The sequence below is a fragment of the Myxocyprinus asiaticus genome, chromosome 35 (genome assembly GCF_019703515.2).
Source record: "Myxocyprinus asiaticus isolate MX2 ecotype Aquarium Trade chromosome 35, UBuf_Myxa_2, whole genome shotgun sequence".
NCBI classification, from domain to species: domain Eukaryota; kingdom Metazoa; phylum Chordata; class Actinopteri; order Cypriniformes; family Catostomidae; genus Myxocyprinus; species Myxocyprinus asiaticus.
This window is the reverse complement of record NC_059378.1, coordinates 37745374-37767170: the sequence shown is the minus strand read 5'-3', so window position 1 is coordinate 37767170 and position 21797 is coordinate 37745374. Positions and strand designations below refer to the sequence as shown.

Genomic DNA, 21797 nt, shown 5'->3' with positions numbered 1-21797 from the left:
TATGGTTATGTGAACAAGATAATTTAATTACTGTATTACAGTAATTAGAAACTTAAGAGAATCATCATTGGGAACAAACAGCAAACAAACATCCAGGAGTATAATGTAATGACAATTGGATACATACACTGATCAGCCACAACATTAAAACCACTGACAGGTGAAGTGAATAACATCTATTATCTCGTTACAGTGGCACCTGTCAAGGGGTGGGATATATTAGGCAGCAAGTGAACAGTCAGTTCTTGAATTTCATGTACTGAAAGCAGAAAAAAATGGGCAAGCGAAAGGATCTGAACAACTTTGACAAGGGCCAAATCGTGATGGCTAGATGACTGGGTCAAAACACCTCCAAAATGGCAGGTCTTGTAGGGTGTTCCCAGTATGCAGTGGTTAGTACCTACCAAAAGTGGTCCAAGGAAGGACAACCGGTGAACTGGCGACAGGGTCATGGGTGCACAAGACTCATTGATGCACGTGGGGAGTGAAGGCTAGCCAGTCTGGTCTGATCCCACAGAAGAGCTACTGTAGCACAAATTGCAGAAAAACTTAATGCTGGCCATGATAGAAAGGTGTCAGAACACACAGTGCATCGCAGCTTGCTGCGTATGGGGCTGCGTAGCTGCAGACCGGTCAGAGTGCCCATGCTGACCCCTGTCCACCGCCGAAAGAGCCTTCAATGGCACATGAGCATCAGAACTGGACCATGCAGCAATGGAAGAAGATGGCCTGGTCTGATGAATCACGTTTTCTTTTAGATCATGTGGACGGCCGGGTGCATGTGTGCATTGTTTACCTGGGGAAGAGATGGCAGGCCGGTGGAGGCAGTGTGATGCTCTGGGCAATGTTCTGCTGGGAAACCTTGGGTCCTGGCATTCATGTGGATGTTACTTTGACACATTCCACATACCTAAAGATTGTTGCAGACCACGTATACCCCTTCATGGCAACGGTATTCCCTGATGGCAGTGGCCTCTTTCAGCAGGATAATGCGCCCTGCCACACTGCAAAAATTGTTCAGGAATGGTTTGAGGAATATGACAAAGAGTTCAAGGTGTTGACTTGGCCTCCAAATTCCTCAGATCTCAATCCGATTGAGCATCTATGGGATGTGCTGGACCAACAAGTCCGATCCATGGAGGCCCCACCTCGCAACTTACGGGACTATACAATTTTGAGGTATACATAAAAGTGCAGAAAATTAAATGAAGACTTCTTATCATCTAGTGATTTGTCTTTTTACCAGCCTTTTAAACGTTCTTTGATGCAAATGTAAACTTTACACAGCTCCTCAAATCTTCACTAAACCTCAAAAACTAGATTGTACCCAAATCATAAGATACTCAGTGAAACACACTTGGAAAGGCATGGATGGGCAGTTTGGGGCCATTATACACCATAAGGTTTTATCTCCAATAAAACAAACATAGTGGTGCTAGCCTGATAGTTACAAATATTTTAAAATAATTCCCAATTAGATTTGACACTAGAGCAAAGGTCTTCAACAGGGGGTCTGCCAGTTATTGTTTGATCTGAAACTAATATATATGAGATATACAGTATACGTAAAATAAAATATTCAGCCTGGTCTCATGAAAGTTATGTGAACATGACAACATTTTTGCAATTCAAAATGTACGTGCTGTATATCACGTTTGGCTGCAGGTTTCCAGTGAAATATCCAGTTGGGGGCGCCAAAAGCAAGTAAATTGGTGTCGTATTCAGATGCGGTTTTATGGTGAATTATAGATAATTTTTTTAAAACATACCTACCTAACCTCAAGCTTTCTATTAATCAAGAGTGTTTTAAAATATAAAAGAGACGTTTAAAAAAAGACATCCTTACCAAATCAGTGCCTTAACTTAACCATTAGTGTTTTAAAATGCAGAAGCGAAATGAAAAAGCAACCATCTCATTTTGTGCTGCATCTATGACTCTGTAATGTTACGTGTCAGCTTGAGTCCTTTGGCTGAACTTAAACCGCAGTCCTCCAACTCAATGTCCAACACTCTATCAGGTGAGCTACTGCACAAGCTAATCATGTTGGAATAAATGTATATATGTAGGTGAATCTGTAATAGAAGCATTCAAATATATTGTTTTTCAAAAGATGTGTTTGAGTGAAAGTGTGTCGATATCATGAAATAGCAGGTTCTGAGTAATAGAGAGAAAAATAAGGATTTATAAAGTCATAATCAGCCATTAAAGTCATGATTTGAGTGAAAGTGAATAAAACACACAGTTGTTGTAGCACCTCTAGTGTTCATTTCACCTGGAAACTGCAGGGAATTGTACCTGGAGACACGTATAACAAGATTTGCAAATTGTATATAGAGTCACGTTTTCACTATGAGACCAGGTTGCAAATATTGTTCCTCCCACATTAAAATTGCCGCTACTGAGTCAATACTAAAAAAAAAAAAAACTCTTTCAACAGAACCAGTAGTACCAAGTACTTACTCAATTCTGGCTGATAAACAGCTGCTTTCAAATGTTCCCATGTTTATTTATGCGAATGCTCTGTCACCCCTTTTCCACCGAAGCGGTGCTGATAATAATGCTAGAGCTATCAACGCACTCATGCCACGCTGTAAATGTGGTAATAATGCGGCTGTGCATATAAATGGTCAAATGCGGTTCATGGTCAAAACACAAATCAGATATGAGAGCACAAAAAATCTAGAGTGTTCAAATCACAATTGTCTTGCAATGAATGTCCAATAAGTTGTTGTGGATGGAAACACATAATCGAATTGAGGAGAACAGTTATGAATACATGGCAACCTCAGTTATTATATCTCCATCATTGGTCAACTCAATATGGGCCTTCAAAATGCTCTGCAGTGCCGTTCAGGCAGTCACACATCACTGTCAATGTATGCAGAGCAGACACAGGTTATACAGTTTCTCTCCTGTCTAAACCAGCTGACATGATCAGCATTCATCCTTGGGCCACGATCTGGCAACCAAGTCTGACTTGTTACTTATTCAGGAATTGCTAACACAACCCTCAGGCCAAAAGACCACATCAGAATCTCTGAGTTGTTTTTTCCCCCAAATGTCCATTCCTTTTAGACTAGACAAACACCACCTGCGCATCTTGTTCAAAATACATGCAAAACCTATGGTTAAAGGGATAGTTCACACAAAAATGAAAATTCTCTCATCGTTTACTCACCCTCATGCCATCCCAGATGTGTATGACTTTTTTTCTTCTGCAGAACACAAAGTTTTTATGAAGAATATTTCAGCTCTGTAGGTCCATACAATGCAAGTGAATGGTGATCAGATTTTGAAGCTCCAAAAGCACACAAAGTCCACATAAAAGTAATCCATAAGACTCCAGTGGTTTAATACATGTCTTCTGAAGTGATATCATAAGCGTGGGTGAGAAACAGAACAAAATTTAAGTCCTTTTTTACGAACAAGAACTTTCACTTTTACATTCTTCTTTTTTTGTTTTTTGGCAATTCGCATTCTTTGTGCATATCACCACCTACTGGTCAGGGCTGGTCAAAGGTAGAGATGTAAAGAAAAAAAAAGGACTTAATTATTTATTTGTTTCTCACCCTTATCATGTCTCTTCAGAAGACATTGATTTAACCACTGGAGTCTTGTAGATTACTTTTATTCTACCTTTATGTGATTTTTGAAGATTCAAAGTTCTGGTCACCATTCACTTGCATTGTATGGACCTACAGAGCTGAGATTTTCTTCTAAAAATCTTTGTTTGTGTTCTGCAGAAGAAAGAAAGTCATACACATCTGGGATGGCATGAGGGTGGGTAAATTATGACAGAATTTTCATTTTTGGGTGAACTATCCCTTTAAGTAACCACTATATATTTGCTTAAGCACCTGCCAGTCATTTAACCATTGGGAAACACTGCATAAAGTCTGTCTGCCATCTGCCATCCAGAGACATTTGAGCCAAACATAAAATCTTTAGTTGACAATCCGGAAATGAAACTCAAAAATGGAAAACAAAAGGAGATGTTTGGCTAAATGACAACCTTAGTCACCATTCACTTTCATTGCATTAAAAAAGATGCAATGAAATTGAATGGTGATTAAGGTTAACAGTCTGCCTAACATCTGTTTTTGTTTTCCAATGAAAGACAGTGCAGGTTTGGAACAACATGAGGGTGAATGTTCATTTCTGGGTGAACTATCCCTTTAATAAATAGCAAATACACTTCCAAAAGAAAAGAAACAACACAAACCAATGAATTTTCACTACAAGTGTACCAGCTATACTTGATGATGTAAGGCAAGGTAAATCTCTGAGATGTACCGTCCAGAGAGAGCCAGTCGTGTTGAGAGGAGGGCAGAGCAGGGAGGGCTCGAGCTTTATACTCAAACACCACTGAGTTGGAGATGATCTGACTGCTGGCTGCCACCTGCAGAGTCACCAGGCCTGTGTCATGAGCTTTGAAAGAAAACGACAGATGGGTTAGAAATCTAAGTTTCATGAATTGACCAGTTTAGAGTTGTCTGGAGTTGCATACAGAACATTATAATGTTTTACAATATAGAGATTTGAAAAAGAGTTTTGGCACAGAGTATTTTGGGATTTATTTATTTTGTTATGTAACATTGGAATTTTAATGAGCACTAGACTGTGACAGCTGTTAAATACTAAACTACGTATGTATGTCTGTTGTATTGAGTTTTATATTAAGATATGTAAAAAAGAAATGATATCTCAGTAGTTCCCAGAGAGTGATAGCACAAATATCACATATTTTGGTGACTAAATATTATCTGTTTGTTTTAATCAACATAGGTGTAGTTACTGGGCTTCTTGTCATGAATTAGATTTGCTTTGGGACAAATTGGCATTCATTTTTGACTTCAGAAACTGATTTAACTTATAACTTAATTCACACAAGATGTTTTGGGTTGGGGTATCCGATACGATTTTTTATTTTTTTTGAGAATGAGTACGAGTAAAAGTACTTCCTTTTCAGTACTCGCCGATATGATACCTGTTTTTTTTCTTTTTTTTTTCGTAATTTCATATCAACAGGTTATTTCAATTTTAATAAATGAATTAATTAAAACTTTGATCAAATGAAAAAAAAAAAAAAGTCGATGCTAGGCAGAATGTTAACCTTAGTCACCATTCACTTTAACTGCATGCAAACAGATGCAATGAAACTAATTGGTGACTAAGGTTAACATTCTGCCTAGCATCTACTTTTGCATTTCAATGAAAGGTGAATTTTCATTTTTGGGTGAACTATCCCTTTAATAAATATCAAATAAACTTCCAAAGCCCAATTAGATTTTTTTTAGAATGAGTAAGAGTACTTTTTTTCTGAATTTCTGAATGAAGAGCTTTTATACAGAACCTCACAGTACAATCCAAAATACAAAATTGGAGTTATTTTTGTCAAATAAAATGCTGCATAACAGAGCATCACAGATGTGAGATATTGCTTAAATATAATATAATTTACATTGATTTATTATTATTATTAGTAGTAGTAGTATTACATTGAATATTACATAACTATATAGTAGTGATATATTTCTATAGTACTTTTTTCCATTTAAATTGAGCTTTTATTTTGGTGGAAGCTTTTATTTTGGAGTGAAGCCCTTTCTGTTTCTGTGTGTTTTTGACAGTACTTTTCACCTCCGGAAAAGAAGGTTGCTACGTAACCCAATGTTATTAATATTCCACAAAAGGCTGCTATTTAATTACAAAGTCTGTTTGTGCCTCAAGCTACAAAGTGAATTAGCGCTCTGCTCACTGTCATCTGCTACAAACAGTGTGCGCAATGCTCATGGTGTTTTCCGTGTATGAGCCAAGGAGCTCTAAAAGGTATGAGCAGCTGGTGTCGGCACAACACATTCACTCTGAAGTGCGCAGCACATGCAAACTATATACAGTATTTATCTCACTAAATTGCAGCCTTTGCAGTTCAGTAATCACTTTAATAATTAATTTGTTCGCTGAATGTTTACGGAATGACATTCGTACATCAGACGGTATCAGTTTTTGATCTCGGAACATTTTTACGTGCATGAGTACAAGTAAAATAGTGCGTTATCTGACCCGATTTCGATACCAGTATCGGTACTGGGACATCCCTAGATTTGAGGATACAGAAACATATTGCATCCCACTTTCTCACCTCCATAAAATACCTTTAAATGACACTATGTTGTAAATATACAGTTTGTGTGGTGACTGATCACATACCTGGACAGTAGCAGCGTAGCACCCCAGGCTGGATGAGAGAGGCTGGAACTGTTATCTGATCAAACAGGCAGGTGTATTCACTGCTGGCCTCCTGCCATGGACCAGTGATCAGCACCTTCACTCCACCCTAGGACAGAATTATTTTTTATTTTTTTAACATTTTTCAATAACTTAAGGCTCATGGAGGCCTGAAGAAGGTCTTTTACTGAAATATTGCAAGTGTATTTAGTAAAGCTTTGCAAGGTATGTCAGTGAGTGGAAATGTTTCTATCCTTTCCATTGCCCCTGACCACCACCAAAGTGTACTAGGGGTTTGTTTGTTTGTTTGCAGGGTTTGTGGGGGTGACATCACCCAAGAAATTGGTTTGTTTTTACAGTCAAATGATGAAATGATCTTAAAAACTACATTTGTCAATTGTTTATCAAATGAAAGTTCTAAAACTCCAGATCAGATAAAAAAAATAAAAAATAATAATAAAATAAAAATAAAACATCATGATGTGCATTATTTATTTATTGCCCTAAAGTTGCATTTATTTTAAATGTCAAAAAACTACAATTTACTACCATGAATAAAAATTGTATATAAAATATACTATCTTTGATATATACTGTGCAACAAGGGAAAACATTGCAGAAAATATCAAAGTGAAGGTTTGTGAGAGCGGAATTGTTTTTGGTGATGTCTGATATCGCTCTGTCTATATTTGTCTGACCGCTTCCTTGCCAATGGCCATGCAAATGACAGACTAACCATGTGTCTCATGTAGCCTAGGGTTTTCTGGCACAAATAAATACGTCACAGAGGAGACCTTGAGCTTTACATTCAGACCTCAACAATCATTTCACATTTGTTCTGCATTAAACAGCCAGTGATCGAGAGTGCAATGAGATTTCTTATGAGATAAAATGTGAAATAAATGTCACAAATGTGTTTACAAATCTATATATTCTGCACTTTTTCAAAAGGGTTAGTTCACCCAAAAATGAAAATTCTATCATCATTTAGGGCATTTTTAGACCTGTAGTTTGTTTGCTTTTTTCTGAAATAGGGACTAAAATTGTTACAATGTTGCATTTTCTCCTCGGTTCGCTTTCAACAGTCAACAGGACCAAAATTTGTTAATAAAAGTCCCATGTGTTCAAACTGTCTCCTTATTGGTTAGAATGTTTCTGTGCTGTTCTGGGGTTTAGCTCATATGGGCATAGGTATGGGTGATATACAGTACCGGTAGGAAATTGTCAACTGAACATTTTTTTTTGGGGGGGATTTTTCCCCTTTTTTTCCAAATTTGGAATGCCCAATTCCCAATGCGCTCTAAGTCCTCGTGGTCACATAGTGATTCGCTTCAGTCTGGGTGGCGGAGGACGAATCCCAGTTGCCTCCGCGTCTGAGACAGTCAACCCGCGCATCTTATCACATGGCTTGTTGAGCGTGTTGCCACGGAGACATAGCGCGTGTGGAGGCTTCACGCCATCCACCGCGGCAACCACGCTCAATTCACCATGCGCCCCACCGAGAACAAACCACATTATAGCGACCACGAGGAGGTTACCCCATGTGACTCCACCCTCCCTAGCAACCGGGCCAATTTGGTTGCTTAGGAGACCTGGCTGGAGTCACTCAGCACGCCCTGGGATTCGAACTAGTGAACTAGCGAACTCCAGGGGTGGTAGCCAGCGTATTTTTACCACTGAGCTACCCAGGCCCCCTGAACTGAACATTTTTGAGTATTGTTTTGTTTCGAGTATTGTTGTCAGAGGTTGCTCTACAAATAAACATTATCTGTCACTCGGACAGATGGGAGTTGCAAAATTTCCATTGTGGCAATTTTTATCTGTCATTAGTTACTTTTGCATTTTTTTCTGCATTAGAAAGTACTTAATTATTGTGCAATTATATCTAATCTTGCCAAAATGTTTCCAGTATTTACAGAAAGCTAAATACGCGTTTTGATTGAGAATTACAATAGCATGCTGACCCATAGAAATCTTCTCTAAAGATCCATCAGTAAAGCTCATGTTTATCGTAATGATATTGGCTGCTTCGTTGGTTTGCTTGGTCAGACTGCATTCTCAACACAAGCAAACCGTTCCAGAGTTGTGGCTGGTTTCACATATGCTTGAACCAAGCTAAGGGATGCACCAGGTTCCGAAATAAATGCTCTAAACGAGCCAGGTGTGAAAACGCCCTTACTTACCCTCATATTGTTGTAAACGGTACAACTTTCTTTCTTCCGTGGAACACAAAGATGTTAGGCAGTAGGTTAGACTTCATCACCATTCTCTATTATTGCATTTTTTTTTCATACAATAAAAGAGAATGGTGACAGAGGCTGTCAATCTGCCTAACATCTCCTTTTACATTCCATGACTGAAATAAGTAATACAAGTTTGGAATGACATGAGTGTGAGTAAATCAATTGAGTAAATTTTAAATTTTTGGATGAACTATCCCTTTAATTTGTCTTCTTGTCAATCACAAACTCACCTCAGGATAAGACCACTCTGGAGAATAATCTGTCATCACAAATAGCCTTCCGGTGGCCTGCAGCATTCCCATGTTTCCATGCGCCACAGCTGCAGACACAGCATTGGCCACCTGCATGTATGCCAGCTGCCCTGCCTCGCCCGTTACAGTGCCAGCCTGTGTAGACTGCGGACTGCAACAGGGCTGGAGACAGAGCTCTGCTGAATTATACCCCCTTGCCCCATGAGCTCCATCTTCTGGAACCTGTTGCGATGTGATTCCAGAGGAAACCTGCACCTCTGTTCCTGAATGGGCCATGAGTTGGTGACCATACAGCGTGTTGGCACCCGGCACTACAGATGCACCACTACCACCCTCCACTGCGATAAAATCATTGATGAGATCTGAGAACTGATTCCCAAAGGAAACATCAAAATGGTCCAGGTTGATCTCCATGGAGCCTCCTCCGTTGGTTCCACTGCCGTGGGTCCCTATGGCACTGAAAAGTCCCTGCACCAAACCGGCTCCTTGTAGAAGCGGCTGGAGCTGTTGATGGGGGCTGTTTGTGGTTCCGTTTCCCTCAACGGCATTACAAAGAGTTCCACTTTCCGTCCTTGTGCTCGTTGCCCCGTTCCCTTGCCCCACCCCGGTGCCTTCTGTTGACGGCTGGAGGTAATGCTCCGTGCCTCGAACACCGTCGGTTTCTCCTGCCCCAATGGGCTGCAAATGGTCACCTGGTTTCATCAAACCCTCATTCTCCTTTTCTTGAGAGCTTCCATCCCCTGGTTCTGCTCTTGTCGACTGCTCCAAACCACCAATTTCTTCATGGTCTTGGCCTGGATTTGGAAAGCGGTTCTGGTACTGCAAAAGCTGGAGAGAACCAGCCTGCCCATTTTGTTCAGTTGGAGAGTTACCGTTGCAGTTAGAGGCAGTGTGGTGATGATGGTGGTGCAGGTGCCCATTGGTTCCTGTTGAGTCCGTTTTGACAACTGACATGCCCATGTACGCAGAGTCATGGGAGTTCTGGTTGGTACTGGAGTTGTTCTGTTGGGTTTGGGTAGACTGAGGAGAACCTTGGAGGAAGAAGCTTGGTGAATGGCTTTGGTGGGCCAGGTGAGAGCTGGAGATTGCTGGGCCATAGCCTGCAGCAGACATGACGTTGTTTGGATAGTCTTGCTTGGCATCAATGGCGCTGAAGTCCATCTGCTCAAGTGTGGTGCTAGGACTCAGCCCACCTCCAGAGGGCAGTAACGAACCAGTTGGAGTCAAAGCCAGGGAGTTTTGGGTGGGTCCATTGCTTGAGGAACCAGAAATACCAACGGCACCACTCACGACCTCCCCGACATGATAGCCACCCTCTGTAGCCAACTGTTGTTCAAATGACGTATCCTCAGTCTTGATGTTCTTCACCAGAGTGGGGTTGAAGCAGTACCCATTGTCATTGAGTGGCGGAGAACATCGCAAGCCCCCGTTACTACAGCTTCTGCCGTTGCTCTCCTCCGTTTTCATCCCATTTCCTCCGTAGGTTTGACCTTGCTTGGGGTTGTTAAGGAAGCAGTCAGGGTCGAAGTTCATATTCGTCTCAGGCAGCTTGATACTTCCAGACTCCAGGTTACTAGAGAGCACCAGTTCTTCAGATACGCCAGCTGTTGACAACATAGCGAGTCCGTCCGCTGACCCTGCGTCACCTAAACCCACACCGACTGCCCCAGTGAAGGCAAACTTGTGACTTTCGGCTGTCACCGCCAAAACCAGACTGCTTGAAGCTGTGTCTGGACCCAAGAGGTGAGCGTTGGGGTCTACAGTGGGTGACATACTATAGACAGGGTCTGCAGAGACTTCGGACATGAAAACATTTGCGGACTGAGACAGGCTACTCATTACCGATGCCACATGACCCATGCCTGTCAATACCGGACTGTCGGCCATATCAGGGTCGGAGTTTAGGCCACTGCTGATGGACACAGGTGAGCTCTGGGTGGTATCTGGTACTTCCACCTGGTTGGTGGAGGACACCTCCATGCTGTTCTGATGGAGAAGGGCCGGCTTGTGCACCTTGCCATTTCTTTTCTCGCGCACTCCCGTCCCTCCTGTGCCGTCACCCCCTGCCCTGCTGTTTTTTACACCACTGTGGCTGAGCTCCGTCTTTCCCTCTGACACATCGTTGTTCTGAACCTCAGAGTGGGTGCCATAGGCACCTCCAGCACGTGTGTCGACTTTTGGAGAAATTATGCGGTGTTTGGCACTGTTGCATTTGTGATGTAGGCTGCTCCCAGCACCTATAGAGCAGACACATGGACATAGACATATAATGTTTAGCTTAAAACAATGTAATCATAAATAAATAAATAAATAAAAAATTGCTTAAGATATAAAGCTTAACCAAGAAATTTCTGCAGTTTACAGTTCAAAGACAGAGTTGTGAATAACAGGAATTGGCTATCTCTGGTAACTAAATGGAAACACTTAAAAAAAATATTAATTTAATTGTTCTTTGAAAGGTAGCTACATATAAAATATAAAGCTATCGATTTAACATGTTAATTTAGTGCGATTATATAAAAAATAGCGTGTGAAAAGTTTTTACGCATTTAATCATGCCTACTGTCTTGTACGTAAATTCCATAATAAAAGTACAGATTTTCCTACATACAAGCAATTCAAGCTTGAAGTACATCTGTTTTTACAAGCTGCGTCAATAGGTGGCAGCGTGCCTCAACAAACCTCACAAGCACCGCACCTCAACAAACCTCACAAGCAGCACAGCCACAGAATGAGAACCACTCAATGTGGAAGCACAACAAATGGACAAAGCACAACAGAATACAGAAATTATAAGAGGTGATTTTCAAAGTTTCCACTACTTTTTACTTCACAAAGCATCCTAAATTCCGTATTTATCCGGTATTTATGACGCTGAATACCAGCAGAGCGAGACGCTCCAAACGCATCCGTCTGAGGCACACACATGCACTGCAAGAACGCCTACTGTGTGAACTGGTCACATTGACGAACTCAATGCAAAACAGATTGCTGTAAACTGTAGGCTTGTTCAATGAAATGAGAATAAAACAAACAATATATTGAGTTCTTAAGCCACTTTTTGTATTGTCTAATCAATGCTTTATTCGTCTGCCACATTAATTCAAACTGAATTTCAGTCCATGTTATACTGTATATTTATTATAGACCCTACATATTATATTTATAAATATTTGAATTATTGTGCATTATTTATATGAATTATTTTTACTTGGGGGGGCCTTTCTCAGCAAATGATGTATGCATTTAATTAATCGGCATGTCATGTAATTAATCCGATTAAAAATTGTAATCGATTGACAGTCCTAATAAAAATACATAATACATAATAAGCAAATGAAAAATATATATTGATATATACAGAATACAGTACTGTGCAAAAGTTTTAGGCACTTGGGAAAAATGTTGCATAGTGAGGATGTCTTCAAAAATAATGCCATAAATAGTTTTCATTTATCAATTAACGTCATATAAAGTCCAGTAAACATAAAAAAAAAAAAAAAAAAAGCTAAATCAATATTTGGTGTGGCCACCTTTGCCTTCAAAACAGCACCAGATCTCCTAGGTACACCTGGACACAGTTTTTCTTGGTTGTTGGCAGATAGGATGTTCCAAGCTTCTTGGAGAATTCAACACAGTTTTTCTATCTATTTTGGCTGTCTTAATTGCTTCTGTCTCTTTATATAATCTCAGACTGACACAATGTTCAGTGGGGGGATTTGTGGGGGACATAACATCTGTTGCAGGGCTCCCTGTTCTTCTATTCTATTCTATTCGCAAAAGAAATGTTTGGGAGTCTAAAATTTATATTTCCTATTGACACACTAAAGCTGAAAATATAAATAACCATCTTAAAACAAATGCTTTTGTGAAACATCTTATGTGCCTAAGACTTTTGCACAGTACTGTATATACAGTATATATGACATAAAATACTGTATTAATCATTAATCATTATTCAATGAAATGTATTAATTATAATACATTTTAATAATTAGTTTGTTTAACAAATAATTACTTGTTAATGAAATAAATACAATTACATAATAAACATAATTTGAATAAATCAATATACATTTTTAAAATAAAAAGAATACTCGCATATAATATGATGTGATGTTACAGAATGAATGCAGTTGTTAATTTTTGTTTTTTCTCTTTACATAATCTGTATATGGCAAACAATGTCTGACTGTATTTTTTTTTATTGCTCCTACAACACAGTCGACTCAATAGTGCCATCTCTTGGCCATAATCTGTACTGAACAGTGCTGATCCTGAAATGATAATAAAAAGGACTCTCTCTATCGTAGCAAAATTGTGTCAAAAGTTATCATGTCAGATTTACTCATATTCTAAAAAATAATAATAATAATAAAAAAAAATACTTCCATGGCTGGTAATCAATTTTTAATAATTGTTAGATAATAATTATTAGATTGTTAGATTAAGCAGACTAATTATACTAATAATTAGTATGCTTAATGGTTATAAAACACAAACGATAGCTTTATATGCCATCAAATATATAAAACAAGTTAAAAAGTAAGCAAAAATAAAGAAACATTCCACATATATACATGTCTAAATCTACTACTAAGTATTTTTACACACAACTCCTAATTCTTTAACCCTTTCCTGGCCTCAATTTTAGTTAAAACTTCCCAGATGTAAATGTTATTGCTCAGATATTGCACTTTCATTAACATCAACTTTGTCTTAGATGTTTCTCCTGAAATATCCTAAAAATGAAATGAGGCAATTGTTGACATACAGCAAGAGTATAGAGCTATAAAATGAATGTGGATATCATAGCATTGGTCTTGGAAGAATTTGATCTAATTTGAGTTCATAATTTTGGTGTCTTGGCAAATCTGAGCACAGTTGGAAACTTTTGGTTTTTTTGAAATGGTTGAAATCTCTTCTGAATCTCTAGAGGAGACACATGTGAGATCACTGGGGTATTTTTCTAAGGAGAAAAATCTGATAAGCAGCATGAATTTCCATGTGCACTCCATTTAATCTCATAGCTGCCTAGGAGAAACAAGTGAGATATTAAAGAGTTGTATTTCTGACGTCTTCAACCCCCTTCCCAATTGTCCCCCCATCTGCCCTGTTCCCTTACCCAGGTTGCCCGTACAGAGGCAGTTGTGAGTCCGGGGAGGAGGCTTGGTCTGGTGGCTGTCCAGAATCTGCTGCACGAGCTGCTCTGCTGAGAAGCCAGTGCTGCTATTCCCATTGCTGCAAGTCCACTTGATGCCATGAACTGCCAGGAGAGAGGAGGACACACAGACGTCAGCCAGACAGCCACACAGACCAGCATCTCGCCAGCACCCCCTTCTGACACTGCAGGGGAGAGACAGCTGTCCCCTACCACTCTCTCTACGGGTTTGACACTCATTGAGTGTGTTTACCAGGGACTAAAAACCGTTCAAGGAACGTAAACAAAAACCAAAAACGAACGAAATTTTTAGCAGAAGGTAACTGAAAACTGGAACAAAGTAATTTTAAGTGCATTTCTGTAAATGTGATTAATTTCACTAATAGGGTTCCTGTAGCTCAACTGGTAGAGAATGGTGCTTGCAATTCCAAGATCATTGGTTTGATTCCCATGGAATACACAAACTGAATGCACTGTAAATTGATTTGGAAGTCTGGATAAAAAACATCTGCCAAAATGCTTAAATATAATATATGTGAGTGATGGTTTTACTTTATTTTACTTATCAGTTATTATAATGACACACTAAATGTCATATGTCATATTATTAAATGCCTGCTAATAATAAGGTGCTGTAAAAATAATAATAATAATAATAAAAAATAAAAATACCATGCAAATCTAATACAAGAAACTCAAAACCACATGACAAGGCTGAGTTGATATAGCAACAATGTGCAACACTGACATCTCCTGGACATTTGAAGGTACTACAGCCTAGCAAATCCACTGAAGATAGTTGGTCACATGCCTCAACCAATTACTTGCCCTTTTACTCTCTCTGACCTTCGCTGAATGTTGTAGTAAATTAGGCCCTGGGTGCTGGTTTAATCAGATGAAACAATTACAGAACTATATGAGAGGGGTATCAGCAGAGCAAGTTACAAAAGCCTTGTTTTTTGTTTCTTCTGTACAAAACATTGCATGGAACCGTGCGCACCATCTACAGAGAGCATAATTTTTCGTCTTTCTGCCCAGGAACAAACATGACTGCCATTTGACAAAATCCAATTAGAGAAACTCAGAGCTTCATGGTTTCAGTCAATACAAATCAGTTTGTCTCTGAGAGAAAGAACCATAAAACTGAAACTGAGAGAGAGAGAGAGAGAGAGAGAGAGAGAGACAGATTGTAAACACAATCGCTTGCTCACATATCTTGGTTGGGATTTCCGATTCTCATCTATTGTTCTTGCTATAAGGTAACTGAAATTAGCATATTTAGCATTTTAGTTTGATGGTGTTTTGGATATCAACGCGAATTGCGAGTGTACTATTGCTTCAGTTCAACAAACACGTGAATAATATCAAATAACTTGCGTTTCACATAAAAATTGGCCAGTTAGTTCATACATTTCTTTTCCTCCAGCGAAAAAAGTTCCAAAAAGAAGCCAAAGCATAAAGCACAACTCGCTCTCGGCATTGTTTTCATTACACTGGTTCAAAACTAGCGGTGTTTTGTTCGTAAACGATTCCTTTAAGTGAACGAATCATCCTCCTTCACTTATATTGTTTTGGTTGTGAACGACTAGATGGTTTTTCAATGAATCAGTTGAATCAATGATTCAATGAATCACTCATAAAATGAAAGAGGCTCGTATGTCGCCACCTACTGGTGTAAAATGTAATTGCAGAAATGGTCACTGAATGAATCAGCAAATAACTCAAAATCCCCACCACTATTTGCCAAACACATACAATATATAATATCATTTCTTATTGTTTCTTTTAATTTTGGAGTAAAATAGGACCAGAATTTTTTTTGGCAGGTTTCGTGAAACTTCTATTGCATATAAAGCTAATTACAATTTCTACAGACTAAACAAAACCCGAAATTTCTTAATATATGCTAATTGTAATTAGCATAGACTAATCTTTACTCTATAAAATAACTTAAGGCATTTTTATATACGTATGGATTTTGTAAGTTGTTGCTTTCCTTCTGTTGACATTTTCAGAAAAGTTGTCCTCACAAGGAAGCCCTTTTTACGCCCTAATACATATTTGAGCCACGTCAGAGACCACAGTCTATCTAAACAGCTTGCGTGTAACAAACTCATTCAAAATACATGACTGGTTTGGTGCGTTTGAGAGCAATTAGCCCACATTTCCCGCCACTTTAGATTAAAATGTCTCTGCAATTTCAGACTCTCACCAGTAGGAGTCAGTGTCGCACTGTCATTGAGTTTCAGTGCTGGAAGGTCATTCAAAGAGATGACGACGATGTGAGAAGAGCTCGGCTGCCCTTTCAGTACTGTACTACCACATCATGAAGTTAATGACTCCTTGATGTGTGTTCAGATTTAACCCTTAAATGCATGGGTTTTTGCCATCTTTAGCGTATATCTATAAGAAAACGGATCTACAAAATGCATAGATAGTGTAACATTTTCAAAGCTATATATATTCTGTTATATTTTGATGTTTTATTTTTCATATATAAAGGAGATGATGCATCAGATGGTAGAACGGGATTCATTACTGCCACACTGAAATTTTATGAGACGCAACTGGCTGTCAAACCCATGTTGAGCCACACATTTTTTTTTTCAGGCAATTATTGAGTCTAAATAAATGTACAACTTACAGATTTTCAGTAATACACCCAAATGACAATAGCCATATAATTCTGTTCATGTGTTGTACTTACTATACTTCTACATTGCCTCTTTATCAAATGTAAATCAAGTGAATCAATGAAACACACTGAGTAAGAAATAGCATGTATCATATGTATGTGTACATGCGAATGGGATACTGATTATTCACCACCGTTGCACAGAACATCAAAATGATATAAAGTAGTAGTCATTAGTATGAATATAGTATTCATTTGTCTTGTAATAAACAAAGAAATATACAGTATACACCGTTCAGCCACAACATTAAAACCACCTGCCTAATATTGTGTAGGTCCCCCTCGTGTCTCCAAAGCAGCAACAACCTGCATCTCAGAATAGCATTCGGAAATGATATTCTTATCACCACAATTGTACAGAACGATTATCTATGCTACTGTAAACTTTGTCTGTTCGAACCAGTCTGGCCATTCTCTGTTGACCTCTCTCATCAACAAGACATTTCCATCCACAGAACTGCCGTTAACTGATGTTTTTAGTTTTTGGCACCATTCAGAGTAAATTCTAGAATCATGCCACGGTCCAAATCACTGAGATCATATTTTTTCCCCTCCTTTCTGATGGTTGATGTGAGCATTAACTGAAGCTCCTGACCAGTATCTGCATGATTTTATGCAATGCACTGCTGCCATGCGATTGCCTGATTAGATAATCGCATGGATAATTTTAGGTGCCAGATGGGCTGGTTTGAGTATTTCTGTAACGGCTGATCTCCTGGGATTTTCACACACAACAGTCTCTAGTTGTGTACTCAGTACTCAGAATGGTGCCAGAAATAAAAAACATCCAGTTAGCGGTAGTTCTGCAGATGGAAACGCATTGTTGATGAGAGAGGTCAATGGAGAATGGCTCGAACTGTCAAAGTCTACGGAAACTCAGATAACTGCTCTGTTCAATTGTGGTGAGAACAATATCATCTCAGAATGGTATTCTGAGATGCGGGTTTGTGCTGTTTTGGCGGCACGAGGGGGATTTACACAATATTAGGCAGGTGGTTTTAATGTTGTGGCTGATCGGTGTATATATCCTGTGATAGTAAACTTATAAAGATTTAAAATAATCATAAAAATATTATTTATGGAAGTGCAAATATATATTGCAACACTATTACATATCTGGGGTCACTTACAAACCTTTTAAACTTTTGGTAATTAAGCATTTAGAAAAATATATATAATTTTTTTGCCATTTTTTTTATTGTTACACTATTCATAAGAGAAAGGTTGAGGAATACTAAAGAGGTGTGGGCATAACTCCAAAAAACAGAATGATACCTTAGATATGCATTTAAGGGTTAAATGTCACTCAAAAACTGGAGAAGAAAAGCTTGCTGTGTAGATGTATAGAGTCTGTTGGCCTATTTACACATAGACTGTGACTGAATTTGCATACTTTCAGAGAAAAAACAGTTTTTATGTTGTCAGTGTGATTAACAGTCGAAGAGACAACTTTACTATAGCAGTTAGTACATATTAGAACAATCAGAAAAAATCTGTCCAATCTGTTCAATCATTATCTTTTAAACTAAATTAGCATAAGATGAGAGTATGCATAAGAACATCTCAACTTGAAGAACCCAAATGTTTATTTCTATATAATACACAGTCTGGTTGGAGGAAACTCGATATGAAATACTATCAGACCATCAGTGGTTTAAAACTCACACATTGGTTTAAGCTGCCCAATGAGCTCTTCCTTGGTCCACTTGGCCCATTCTTTCTTATCTGTGTTGATGGAACACAGGATAGGTCCACATGGCTTTCCACAGTCCTCTATGGCAGGCACGTTCAGGTAGTGGACAAGCACAATGTCAGGATTCTAAAGAGAGTAAGAAAAACAAAGAAAAAAGGATGAGATGAAAGACTGCAAATAATGAAGTTGGAAGGAAGTGGAGACGAAAGTGAATATAAATTAACACAGAAGGAGAATGTAGACGGGACAAAGTTTCCACTCAATTGCTGTATACTGGAGGAATTAGAACATGTGTCTTGAATAAACAAGGTTAATCACTAGTTTAAAATCAATTTTTTTGTTTTTGTAAAGCAATTCCCATTAAGACAAATTATTTTGTCTACAAAACTAATTTCAAACATTTAAGCATAAGCCTTTAGATCAAAAGGTTTTTATGATCATTAAAAAATCAGTCAGTCAAGTGTGCCCAAACTTGTAGTGTATACGACATCCAGAAAGGTAAATTAACCCATTCAATTACAACTCCAACTAAGCTCTCTCTCTCTCTCTCTCTCTCTCTCTCACACACACACACACACACACACACACACACTCAAAAGAGATCTTGCCACGACAGATAAGCAAACGTGTTAAACATCGGGTCTGCAAGTTGTTTTGCATTTGGTGGCAGGAGGTGGGAGTCGTTAATTGGAGAGCACACATGGAAACACAACAGTCTCCTGTTCTTCGCCCAAACTCCCCGGAGCAGATGCCCCCAATTAACTTCTAAGTATTTACCAACATCAAAACACCGTAGTTCATACCGGCTCAAAATTACGGCCATAAATTATCCTAATTGACAGCGTAAGAGTAATAGGTGTTGTTTAAAGCTCAGCTGCTAAGGGGCAAGAAATACAGGGAGTGAAGGGGATACAGGAAGCTTAGGGGGCCAAAATCCACTGCCTTCAAATGACTAATCAAGTTAACAGTAGCAAACAGATAGACTCACAGGACATAAGCATTACATGCACCTGTAGAATTAAATGAAAAAGAGTCTACATAAAAAGAGATAGAGTGAACAATTAAGGCAAGCAACACTATTACTATTGCTCATATTTAGTTGTCCAAGCAACCTTTAACATGGTTTCTGGTCCCACGAAAACCAGGAAGTTATTTCGTTCAAATAAACAATGGTGAGTGCAATTTGGAGGTTGCGTTTTTGCTCTAAAATTACATTTTTACTCCACTTGCATTTAGATTTAGGGTTGGGGTTTGGGAGAAGGGTTAATAAAATTCTTGTTGACTGTATTAAATCAACTAAAAACAACTGGTTTTTGGCGCCACTTTGTGGACAGTTCACCCTAAAACTTGAGCTCACATACGCACATACATTCAAAAAACACTTCCAGCTTCGGGGGAAGTGATTCAAATTTCAATAAGCACAGACTGATTTCAGAGGCAAAACATTCAACCTACTGTTGCCAAATGTACAGTTAATTTACATTATCAGTCTGTTTAGACGTGGATCAGTCAGCAACTACCTAGAAACCTTTCAGATCACCCTAGCAGCCCCCTAGCAATTCCCTAGTGTCCAGCTCAGCAACCACCAAGCAACCTTGCAGAACCCCCTAACAATGCCCTAGGGACCAGCTCAGCAACCACTAAGCAACCTTGCAGAATGCCCTATCAATGCCCTAGTAACCACCTCAGAAACCTTTCAGATCACCCTTGCAACCCCCTAGCAATGCCCTAATGACAAGCTCAGAAACCACCTAGCAATGCCCTAGTAACCACCTCAGCAACCACCTAGCAATGTCCTAGTAACCAGCTCAGCAATCTCCAAGCAACCTTTCAGATCACACTAGCAACCCCCTAGCAATGCCCTAGTGACAAGCTCAAAAACCACCTAGCAATGCCCTAGTAACCACCTCAGAAACCACCTAGCAATGCCATAGTAACCAGCTCAGCAATCTCCAAGCAACCTTCCAGAAAACCCTATCAACCCCTTAGCAATGCCCTAGTAACCACCACAGCAAACACCAAGCAACCTTCCAGAACGCCCTAACAACCACCTAGCAATGCCCTAGTAACCAGCTCAGCATCCACCAAGCAATGTTGCAGAACACCCTAGCAACCACCTAGCAATGCCCTAGTAACTACCTCAGCAACCTTTCAGATCACCCTAGAAACCCCCTAGCAATGCCTTAGTAACCAGCTCAGCAACTACCAAGCAACCTTCCAGAACACCCTAGCAACCATCTAGAAATGCCCTAATAACCACCGCAGCAACCACTTAGCAACCTTTCAGATTACCCTAGCAATCCCCTAGCAATGCCCTAGTAACCAGCACAGCAACCACCAAGCAACCTTCAAGAACACCTTAGCAACCACTTAGCATTGCCCTAGTAACCAGCTCAGCAACCACCAAGCAACACTGCAGAACACCTTAGCAACCACCTATCAATGCCCTAGTAACCACCTCAGCAACCTTTCAGATCACCCTAGCAACCCCTTAGCAATGCCCTTGTAACCACCTCAGCAACAACCTAGCAACCTTTCAGATTACCCTAGCAACCACCTAGCAATGCCTTATTAACCACACCTGCAACCACCTAGCAACCTTTCAGATTACCCTAGCAACACCCTAGAAATGCCCTAGTAACCAGCTCAGCATCCCCCAAGCAACCTTCCAGAACTCCCTAGCAACCATCTAGCAATGCCCTAGTAACCACATCAGCAACCACCTAGCAACATCATAGAACAACGTAGCAACCCTCTAGAAATTCCCTAGTAACCACCTCAGTGACCACCTAGCAACCACCTAGCAATGCCCTTGTAATTACCTCAGAAACTACCAAGCAACCTTCCAGAAAACCCTAGCAACCCCCTAGCAATGCTCTAGTAACCAGCACAGCAACCACCAAGCAACCTTCCAGAAGCACTAGCAACCACCTAGCAATGCCCTAATAACCAGCTCAGCAACCACAAAGCAACGTTGCAGAACACCCCAGCAACCACCTAGCAATGCCCTAGTAACCACCTCAGCAACCTTTCAGATAACCCTAGCAACCCCCTAACAATGCCCCAACCACTTCAGCAACAATCTAGTAACCTTTCAGATTACCCTAGTAAGCACCTAGCAATGCTGTATTAACTACCTCAGCAGCCACCTAGCAACCTTTCAGATTACCCTAGCAACCCCCTAGAAATGCTCTAGTAACCAGCTCAGCATCCACCAAGCAACCTTCCAGAACTGCCTAGCAACCATCTAGCAATTCTCTAGTAACCACATCAGCAACCACCTAGCAACCTCATAGAACACCCTAGCAACTACCTAGTAACACCCTAGTTACCAGCACAGCAACCACCAAGCAACCTTCCAGAACACCCTAGCAACCACCTAGTGATGCCCTAGTAAACACATCAGCAACTACCTAGCAACATTCCAGAAAACTCTAGCAACTACCTAGCAATGCCCTAGCAACCAACTGGAACACTCTAGCAAAGGCCTGACAAAGAGAAATAAGGCGACATCAGCAGCCTGAA

The 21797-nt window shown here is 39.7% G+C and overlaps 1 protein-coding gene across 7 annotated transcripts in view; it reads right to left on the bottom strand.

Annotated features, from left to right (window-relative positions):
• LOC127426070 (calmodulin-binding transcription activator 1-like) overlaps window positions 1-21797 on the bottom strand; it is a 507664-nt gene that overhangs the window by 43261 nt on the left and 442606 nt on the right. For 6 of the 7 annotated variants that reach the window (XM_051672554.1, XM_051672555.1, XM_051672556.1 and 3 more), the window contains 5 exons: window positions 18245-18398; window positions 13849-13989; window positions 8703-10960; window positions 6212-6338; window positions 4295-4429 (listed from right to left, as the gene is read on the bottom strand). In XM_051672554.1, coding sequence (XP_051528514.1) covers window positions 4295-4429; window positions 6212-6338; window positions 8703-10960; window positions 13849-13989; window positions 18245-18398 — 2815 coding nt within the window. The remainder of the gene's footprint in view (window positions 1-4294; window positions 4430-6211; window positions 6339-8702; window positions 10961-13848; window positions 13990-18244; window positions 18399-21797) is intronic. The other variant, XM_051672559.1, reaches the window with a different exon arrangement.